The following is a 10,670-nucleotide window of genomic DNA, read 5'->3' as shown; positions in this document are numbered from 1 at the left end:
TGGGTAGAAATGTTGCTTTATTGAAGAAACTCGTGCCAAATTACTTTCATGTTTTTTAAAAAGTTCTAACAAGCATCCAAGAAGAAAACATATACAGTTTCCATAGGAATAAGAACAAACAATATACGGCTGATGATTGCCTTAAATGTTATTTCCTTTTTTAAAAAAAGTATTTAACTGTTCTCTTTTGGAGGAAATTATAAATAAGATTTTCTTACTTTATAAGAAGGAAGAACTGAGATCCTGGTTTTGATGCATATTAAATACAAAATACAAAATCCACACTCCAACCAAGATGAGGGGGAAAAATCATTCTTCAATATTTTAGTTCTCATGCAATAAAATCCAAAGGTCTGTTGAAGCCACCTTTTCTGTTCATGTACTGCCTAGGAGAAGAGAAAACCATTGTTTATTTTTAAAAATCTGAAATACACATACATACCCCTACTAGCCCAGTGTTTAAGCTAAAACCATCTTTAAAATGCTAAGGTTCAGGGTAGAAACAACTCAAAGCTGTTTAATGCATGTTGGGCAAAAATTATTATTATTATTTTTTTAATTTTAATTTTTTTTTTTTTTTTTTGAGATAGGGTCTTGCTCTGTAGCTCAAGTTGGCTTTGAACTCACTACGTAGCCCCGGGCAGCCTTGAACTCACAGGGGTCCTCCTGCCTCAATTTTCCAAGTGCCAGTATTACAGGCTTATGCCAACACATTCAGCTTTTAATTTTAGTTTTTTTTCTTTTTGTGGTGCTGGGGATAGAACCCATGACCAAAGCAAATGTCTTACTACTGCGCTAGCTACACCTGTATCCCATACTTAACTTTTTTACTTTTAAGTCAAAGTCTTGGATTTCTCTAAATTCCAAGTTGCAGTATGGAAGTATACTTTCAAAATTATTTGGGAAGATTCTACAGACTTTAAAAAAAAAAAAAAAAAATCTACTGAGTCAGGGGTAATAGCACACCTACAATTCCAGTTACCTGGAGGCCAAGGCAAGAGAATTAAAATTCAAGGCCAGGCTGGAAAACACAGCAAGATCTCAAAACTGTTTTAAAAATTAGGGCCAGGGAGATGGCTCACTAGAATAAGCGCTTCTCTGGCAAGTACAAGGATCTGAGTTTAATCCCCAGTTCCACCAACAATAAAAATAAAAATTATAAAAAGGACTATAGTTCAGTGGTAATATGCTAAGTGCTCTGGGCCTGGGCTTAATCTCCAGTAGCCACCCTCCACAGTTAAAAAAAGATTGATCAATCCCCAATACCACACACACAAAAAGTTAAAACTCCATAGTTATTTTAGGTAATACCAAACATCTAGTTTATTTATTTTTTTATTTTTTATTTTTTGGGTGGAACCAGGAATTGAACTCAGGCCCTTGTGCCTACCAGGCAAGAGCTTATTCTAATGAGCCATCTCCTTGGCCCCATAAACATTTAGTTTAAAAAAACAGAAAAGTCTTGGGGCTGGGGAGATAGCTCATTGGCATAAGCGCTTCCCTGGCAAGCACAAGGGCCTGAGTTCAATCCCTGGTTCTGCAAAAAAAAAAAAAAAAAAAGAAATAGAAAAGTCCCAAAATAGGTTACATCAAGAAACTCTATGCTGCAATGGTTCTCTCCACAGGTAATTTTACGAAACACTGTTCATAATAATTCTAGAAACTTAGCCCACAATACTCTCAAGTTATATTATTCATAGTCTAAATTAAGTTGGGTTTTTTTTTCGGAACCGGGGATTGAACTCAGGCCCTTGTGCTTGCCAGGCAAGCGCTTATTCTACTGAGCTCTCTCCCCAGCCCCTCATAGTCTAAATTAATCGGAATATTAGTCTTTTATCAGTGACAAAAATAAGAGGGCAACATTTGAATATGTCTTGACTTTGAGATTTCAAATACAATCTGTTCCATCTCTAAGTACAAATAAGATATGTCTATAACTAACAGAAGAATACACAGTTGAAATCCTTACATGATCAATGTAAGTAAATAGTTCAGAAGGGATTTTTTTTTTTTGCGGAACTGGGGATTGAACTCAGGCCCTTGCGCTTGCCAGGCAAGCGCTTATTCTATTGAGCCATCTCCCCAGGCCCCAGAAGGGATTTATTGTAAATAAATATACAATTATATTGAAATGAAACCCCAAACACTTGAGGCTTGATTTTTTGAAGAATTTATTACCCGGCCAGGGAGATAGCTCAGTAGAATAAACACTTGCCTGGCAAGCGCAAAGGCCTGAGTTCAATCCCTGGTTCCACAAAAAAAAAAAAAAAAGAATCCTAGTTGTTGGGCTGGTGAGATGGCTCAGTGGTCTAAAGCACCTACTTAGAACAAGCTTAGCAAAGCACAGGGACCGCGGTTCAATCTCCCAGCACCACATGCCAGCCAGCCCCGCCCCCTGGTGGACTGAGCTGGACACACACACACACACACACACACACACACACACACACAAATAAAATTTTAAAAAATTAAAAAAAAAAAAAAAAGAATTTATTACCAACAGTCCTAGAGCATTTAAGCTGATTATGCCTGTCTATGGTAGCTATTTGGTCCACATAAACTGGAAAAGAATTTTAACATACCAAAATATAAGGAGGATGGGGCTGGAGAGATGGCTCAGTGGTCTAAAGCACCTACTTAGAACAAGCTTGGCAAAGCGCAGGGACCAAGGTTTGATCCCCCAGCACCACATGCTGGCCAGCCCCGCCCCCTGGTGGGCTGAGCTGGTCACACACACACACACACACACACACACACACTAAATAAACGTAAAAAAAAAAAAACCAAAATATAAGGAGGATACTTCAATAAAGGAAAGCATGGAAAACTGATATATTTCATAAATAAACATGATTAGCCATTTATAAGGGTTTTTTAGACATGTGCAATTGATTTTAATAGTTCAAACAAAATGGGGATCTATGCATACCTGTACTTCCTCTTCTGAGATACATTTATGGCATATGCATTTACAGACCCATCTACCTTCTTCCCCTGGAGAAAAACAAAAAATAAAAAACAATAGGGAGGATATATTATACACCTAGATCAAAGAGGCAGATCATACTGACACACTTAAATAGCTAAATCCAGTAAAGAGGAAAAAAAAAGTCCAATATAAGGACTTTTAAAACCTGATATCCCATGAACTCTCAAGTACATAACAACTCTGCACACATTTTTATAGTCACACATAAACAAGTACAATGTTCAAATCAGCAAACAATCATAGCACACGTATTATGTGCAAATTACAATGGTAAGTTGGGTAGCCAATCCTAATCTTTTTGGGTCAAATAATCTTCTGAAACCAGATAAACATTGTGCACATTATCTCCAGAAAAATTGACCTTCACACAAAATTTAACCTATAACTGTAGCTCATAATATTGCTAAGTCACAGCTCAAATAGTCTCCATTTTTCTGATTCCATTTCTTGCACAATCCTGCGCATCTTGATCTTTAAGTCAAGAAGCAGCATACAGAACAATGGACACTACAGTTAAGCCGTTAGACTTTGGTCTTTCTAAAAGTAGTGCCTCTGTTCTTTTCCAGCTCCTTTAGATCCAGCCAAGTGCACTCACCATACCCACCTATTCCCATGCTGTTCCTCTTGCCAGACCACCTGCCTTGTCCCATTTAATCAACTATCTGGTTCTTCGCTATCGTTCAAGGGCTAACTCAAACTGTCCAGCTGCCGGGTAATGCAGTTTTTTCTAAACTCCTAAACATTGACTGGACTTTCTACACAGCATCTTACATTTTACCTATTATAATTATGATTTTTTTTTTTTTTTTTTTTGAGACAGAGTCTCACTGTAGACCAGCTAGTCTTGAACTTATTATGTACCCCAGGCTGGTGTTTCACTAAGCAATTCTCCTGCCTCAGCCTCCCTAGTGCTGGGATTACAGGTATGCACCACCATGCCTAACTTTATTTATTTTTTACTTTATTAATGTATTTGGTAGAGGGTCTCACTACACAGCTCAGACTCATAGTGCTCCTCCTGTTTTCAGCCTCCCCAGCACTGGGATTATAGGCATGCACCACCATACCTGGTCTCAGTGGCCAGCTCAGCATGCCCAGGAGTGGGGCCCATGTGGCATATGCTGCTGAGGATCGAACCCCAGTCTCTGCACTTGCCTAAGCAGGTGTTTAGTCCATTGAGCTATCTTGCTGGCCCTCATGACTAGCTTTTATTAAAATGTAGGTTACTGAAAAAGAAATGTTGGGCTAGAGAGATGGCTCAGTGGAATAAGCGCTTCCCTGGCAAGCACAAGGGCCTTAGTTCGATCCCCAGGTCCCCAGCTCCAGGAAAAAAAAAAAAGAACTGTAAGTCATGATGTTATTTTTCCTATGAAAGTACAAGTTGTTTTGGTTTTTTTTGGTTTTTTTTTTTTTTTTTGCTGTACTGGGTACTCAGTTTTGTTTTGTTTTTTTTATTTTGAGACAGGGTCTCACTAAGTCACTAAGGTACTCAGACTGTGTGTGTGTGTGGCCAGCTCAGTCAGCTTGCCCTGGGGGCGGGGCTGGCACAGCATGTGTTGCTGGGGATTGAATCATGGTCTCTGCACTTGCCTAAGCTTGCCTAAGCAGGTACTTTAGACCGCTGAGCTATCTTACCAGCCCAGGTACTCAGAGTTAGGGCAACCCTCCTAGAGTGCTAGGATTCCTGGTGTGTGCCACATTTGACGACAAGCTGCTTTTTTTTTAGCAGAACCAGGGATTGAACTCAGGCCTTGCGCTTGCCAGGCAAGAGCTTATTCTACTGAGCCATCTCCCTGGCCCCAAAATATTTTTTTGCATATGTGAAATCTTTTTTTTTTTCTTTTGTGCGGTACTGGGGATTGAACTGAGGACCTTGTGCTTGCCAGACAAGCATTTATGCTACTGAGCTATCTCCCCAGCCCCTATGACTACACCTTAAGGGAAGGATATGGATATATCCGAGAGTCCCATTTGTATTCTCATATTCTACACTACTGCAACAGAAGGTCAAAGAAATGACTGCTAAACTGGGTATGATGGCCCAAGTCTGTAATCCCAGCACTTGGGAAGCTGAGGCAGGAGGATCATTGTGAGCTCAAGGTCAGCTTGGGCTACAAAGTGAGCTCAAGATCAGCCTGAGCTACACAGTGAGACCCTTTCCCAAAAAGGCAAAAAGAAAAAAGAAAAGATTGTTACATGAATATCACTACCTAAAGTCAAGAAACAAGGCCAGCAATATAGCTCAGCAATGAGATAGCTCAGCAGACTAAGCACCTGCTTTGGCAAGTGCAGGGAACAGGATTTGCTCCCTGACCCACATGATGCATCAGCCCTGCTCCTGGGACGAGCTGAGCAAGCCACCGCGTCTGGGCGTGGTGATGCACGCCTATAATCCCAGTGCTAGGGAGCTGAAAATAAGGGGATCATGAGTCTGAGCTGTGTAGTGACACCCTGTACCAAATACATAAAACCCCCCCACATACACACACATACACACACACACACACACACACTCATGAGTACTCACTACAGTCTATCTGTGTAGCATACCCTTAGACTTCTGCATTAGGGAAGAAACAAAGATTTGGACTCACTTGCCCAAAGACAAGGTAAGCTATGAATTTGAAGTGGAGCTAAAATTAATATGCATAACTCAGCTTTTTTTTGTTTTTTTCTCTTTCGATAAAGATTTATTTATTTATTTATTTATTTATTATGTATTTAGTACTGGGTCTAGAGGGTCTCACTACACAGATCAGACTAATAGTGATCCTCCTGTTTTCAGTCTCCCAAGCACTGGGATTACAGGCGTGCACCACCATGCCCATTCTCAGTCTCAGTCTCAGTCTCAGTGTATCCTGGGGGCAGGGCTAGCACAGCCCACCAAGGATCAAACCCCCATCCCTGAGTCTGTCTATGCATGCGCTTTAGTCTGCTGAGCTATCTGGCCAGCCCTAAGATAATTTATTTGAAGACAGAGGAAAGGGGAAAGACAGACATTGTGGACAGCTACATTGGATACATAGAGAGTATTAGAAAGGGAAATATTCTGCACTCAATTTTCTATTTCGGTTTTCATCTATTTTCATGGAAAGGAAAGGAAATCATTTGAAGTATGATTATGATCTCCTATGAATAGAAGATAGCATAATTTGGAAATACTGGCCTTGAAAATAAATGACACTCATTTTTTTGGTAGTGCTAGCAACTGAACTGAAGGCCTTACACACCTAGGCAAGTGCTCTATCTCTGACCTACATCCCTGGTCTCTTTTATTTTTTGAGGCAGGACCTCACTAAGTTGCCCAGGCTGCCCAGATTCAAAACTGCTATCTTCCCAAGTAGCTAGACAATATGCCACTTTATTGGCAATGATAATCTTTTTATTAAATTCAATTTCTAAAGGCTAACTGATTTTTAGAAGCTTGGAAAGAATTGTATATTGTCCCATTCTGATTTATTTACATGTTAGGAGAGAAAATTATCCATTCCTAATATAACCAAATGATGAATATCTCTAGAAAAATTTTAAAGTAGAAGGGAAAATACAGGACCACACTGGCATTTGAAAAGGCCTCACCATAGGGCTAGAGTGTAGGTCAGTGGCAGAGTGTCTGCCTACCATGGGATGGCTTGTGTTCCCAGAACCATGTTAAAAAAAGGAAAAGGTCCAACAGCAGATCAATGATAGAAATATTGTAAGATATATATTATTGAAACAAGAATAAGGGAAGAGACCTTATAACTGACAGTCATGAAGCCAACAGCACATGAACTAAATTGATACCCTGGAGAGGTCTTGGAAAACAACTGGTATGGGGGTATTGCTCAGGGATAGAGGAACTATCTAGCATGCACAGGGCTAGATGCACTGGGTTCCATCTTCAGAGCAGGACAGGGGCCAGTGAGATAGCTCAGTGGACTAAAGCGCCTGCTTAGGCAAGTGCAGGGACCATGGTTTGATCCCTAGCACCACATGCCACACCAGCCAGTCAAAAAAAGAAAAAACAAAACAAAAGAGAACAGGACCAAAAAAAACCCCTAACACTAAATGATCACATGGTACGCCACAATTTTTATAGGATCTAATGTTTCCTTTGCAATTAAATACCTTCAGTACTGACAGGGTAGCTCCATTTTTACACCTCTCAGGAACTTCATATACAAATCAGGCCACAATAAAACCAAATAAGAACAAAAGACATATTTCTTTTTTTTTTTTTTTTTTTTTTGGCAGGACTGGGGATTGAACTCAGGCCCTTGTGCTTGCCAGGGAAGTGCTTATTCCACTGAGCCATCTCCCCAGCCCCCAAAAGACATATTTCTAACAAATTCCTTTCTTATTCTTCTAAAAACAGTAATATCAGGGCCAGCCAAATAGCTCAACAGATTAAAGCACCTGCAAGCAGGTGCAGGGGCCAGGGGTTCAATCCCCTGGCCTGCCATGCTAGCCCTGCCCCAGGGGTGCACTAAGTGAGCAATTGAGATTGGGCATGGTGGTGTACGCCTGTAATCCCAGCTCTTGGGAGGCTGTAAATAGGCGGATCATTATGAGTCTGATCTAGTAGTGAGACCCTGAACACCCTGTAGACCCTTTCCTAAAAAATACAAAAAAATTAAATTAAATTAAATCAAAACAGAATAAATAAAAACAATACTATTAAGGGCTGGTGAGATAGCTCAGCAGACTAAGCACCTGCTTAGGCAAACACAGGGACCAGGGTTTGATCCCCAGCACCACGTGCTGCACCAGCCCTGTCCCTGGGCATGCAACTAAAGCCCTCCATAATCTGATTCTGACTTCCACTTGTAGCCACAGTCACAACCATTACCTCTCCAGCATCCTTTAACCAGTCACTGGATTTGAAATTCCCAGAATACACCTACACAACTACAGGGCATACAACTACACAGCTTCCTCCTCTTTTTATCTAATTAACCTCTACTCATTCTTTAAGATCTAACTAAAATTGAGCCAGGCATGGTGGTGCACACCTATAATCCCAGCACTCAGGAGGCTGAGGTAAGAGGATCATCAAGAGTTCAAGACCAGCCTGGGCTACAAAGTGAGCTCAAGACCAGTCTGAACTGCTTAGTAAGACCCTGTCTCAAAAAGGAAAAAACAAAGATCTAACTAAAATATCAACTCTGACAATATTCCTTGAATTGCAATGACATTCCAATGCTTACTATTCTGTGCTCTCAACTCCTTTAACCAGGAAGTTAATATGTTACGGCTAAAGAAATTTTAAGTGATAGTAAAAGAATACGGGAAAACAGGACAGGCAAAACACATTAATTCAAATCAGAATGTTTAACTGGTTTTATGTTTTACTTACTTTTGTGGAGTCAAAAGAGGCAAATCCCATTAACTTCATCATTTCTATTTCTTCCTCTGTTTTGCCTTCTAAATCTTCCTCTGTAAAAATAACAATATTTTAGGAGTTTGAGGCCAGCTTGGATCACACAGTGAGTTCAAGACCAGCCTGGACTACACAGTGAGACTCTCTCAAAACACAAAAGGAAGGGGCTGAGGAGACAGCTCAGTAGAATAAGCATTTGCGTGGCAAGGGCCTGAGTTCAACCCCCAGTTCTGAAAAAAAAAAACAAAAACAAAAACAAAAAAACACAGGAGGAAAGCTCCCCCCCAAAAAGAAAGTCTCACATTTTTTTGAACTCTCATATCATTTTTGAAAACATATATAAACAAATATGAGGAACAGCAAGAGATTAAGATATTCCATCTCACTAGCAGAGAACATGCAAAAAGAAAGATACATCTAATGAGAAAAAGTCCCCTGAAATTCAGACAGAAAGTTAAAAAAAAAAAAACAACAACTCAGAATGCAACTTAGGGTATAAGACAAGACTGGACTCCTTCCCTGGGGTCTTAGGCAGGACCACCTCTAATACCAGAAGGGACATTACCTAGGGGTTTTGGTACAGAGAATTGAACTTAGGACCTTGTGCTTGCCAGGAAGGTGCTTGTGCTGTTAAGCTATATACATGCCTGCCCAACATTACCTAGTTGGTAAACAGAATATTCTCATGTTTTAAACTACCCTTCCTAGCACCCTTCCCTATCAGGAGCACCACACATAACCAGCACTTAGTGAACTTTATAAGGAACAATAAAAATCTCAAAACCATATGCAATGAACACTATAGAAAGCTTACTACTGAAGTGTCTAAAACTTAAACTTCCATAATTCTATCATGACTGAAATTTTCTAAACAAGACCATTTGTCTGATAACATTACCAGTAATCTGACGTTCTTTGCTCTTTGTTTCCTTTGTTTCTTTCTTTTCCTCATCTCTTCTTTCTTTCAGGCGTGAAGGAGAAGGAGATGTGGATCTATGTCGCCGTGGAGATCTAGTATTTATACAGAAAGGTATTAGAAACTGACATACATGGCAACTCTGTTGATAAACACAAACATACATGATTCTTGGGAGGTCAAGGCTAAACAGAACCAGACCCAGACACTCCCCAGAGCAGAGTGAGAAAAAGGTTCTGCCTGGGTGGCTCTGACCCTATTAAAAATACAGGTTGCAGAGATAGCTCAGTGGTCTGACTGCCTGCTTGGCAAGCTCAAAGACTCGGGTTCAATCCCCAGTACCACACGCTGTGCTGGTCCCACCCCTGAGGCACACTGAGCCAGCCACCAAGGCTGGGCGTGGTGGCGCAGGCCTGTAATCCCAGCACTGGGGAGGCTGAAACAGGAGGATCACGAGTCCAAGCTGTATAGTGAGACCCTGTACCAAATACATAAAAATTAAACAAAACAGGTTGCTCCTTTGTCTTTAGTTGCATTCAGTGTAGCATTCAAGGTTAGAATGTTTTTCATGAGGCAGAAAAAACTGTCTTAAAAGTTTCTAACAATTACAAACAAATCTCCTAAACCCCACTTAAACAGCAACTGATGCTTATTAACTGAGTTAATGGTTAAGATTTTCTATTATAGACTACCAGGTGTGTGTAAATTGTTGGCATCAAAAGGTTAATTGAAAACAACAAAAATACAAAATACTTGTTTTTTGACTTGAGTGTAACTCCATTTTGCTAAGGGATTATTAACTTTAGAATAAAATGGGATTGGGGCCAGGGCTCAGTGGCACGTTGCCTGGCAAGTACAAGGTCCCAAGTTCGACTCCCAGTAAGAATAAAGTGCGGTTACGTTTCCTCCATTTCATTATGCTGTGAATCGCTTAATACGTGATAAAAACAAAAGTCAGAGCAGTGACCCGGCTTCTCTGCAGCTCCGCGCAGAGCTCCTTGGTTTCTGTTTCCCACCCACCTGGAGCGCCGCCGGTGTGGAGACCTAGAGCGGCTTCTCCTGCGATCTCTCTCCCGCGATCGGGACCTCTCCCGGCGCCGACGCTCTCTCTCCCGGGAAGCAGATCGGGATCGCCTACGTTCTAATACATACACACAAAAGTTGCAAAGCCAGAAAGTACAGTGCTTCAATTATCTAGAGCTATGCTGCAATATAATATGATGCGTTTCTAGTAGTCACATTGAAAAGGTCAAAAGAAACAAACAAGTAGGGACGGGTTTCACGATGATTTTTGACCCAATATAGCCAAACCATTAACATTTTACCATGGGCCGGGGAGATAGCTCAGTAAGAATAAGTGCTTGTCTGGCAAGTGCAAGGGCCTGAGTTCAATCCCCGGTTCC

The 10,670-nt window shown here is 40.8% G+C and overlaps 1 protein-coding gene across 1 annotated transcript in view; it reads right to left on the bottom strand.

Moving 5' to 3' along the window:
* The window catches only part of Snrnp27 (small nuclear ribonucleoprotein U4/U6.U5 subunit 27), a 12,499-nt gene continuing 1,829 nt past the window's right edge, over positions 1–10,670 (bottom strand). The window contains exons 2-6 of the mRNA XM_004634045.3: positions 10,288–10,408; positions 9,250–9,362; positions 8,328–8,407; positions 2,930–2,994; positions 1–386 (exon numbers count right to left, since the gene is read on the bottom strand). Coding sequence (XP_004634102.1) covers positions 332–386; positions 2,930–2,994; positions 8,328–8,407; positions 9,250–9,362; positions 10,288–10,408 — 434 coding nt within the window. The 3' untranslated portion in view covers positions 1–331. The remainder of the gene's footprint in view (positions 387–2,929; positions 2,995–8,327; positions 8,408–9,249; positions 9,363–10,287; positions 10,409–10,670) is intronic.

Source organism: Octodon degus, unplaced genomic scaffold (assembly GCF_000260255.1).
Source record: "Octodon degus isolate 3935 unplaced genomic scaffold, OctDeg1.0 scaffold00058, whole genome shotgun sequence".
Lineage (NCBI taxonomy): Eukaryota > Metazoa > Chordata > Mammalia > Rodentia > Octodontidae > Octodon > Octodon degus.
This window is presented reverse-complemented; position numbering and strand designations above follow the sequence as displayed.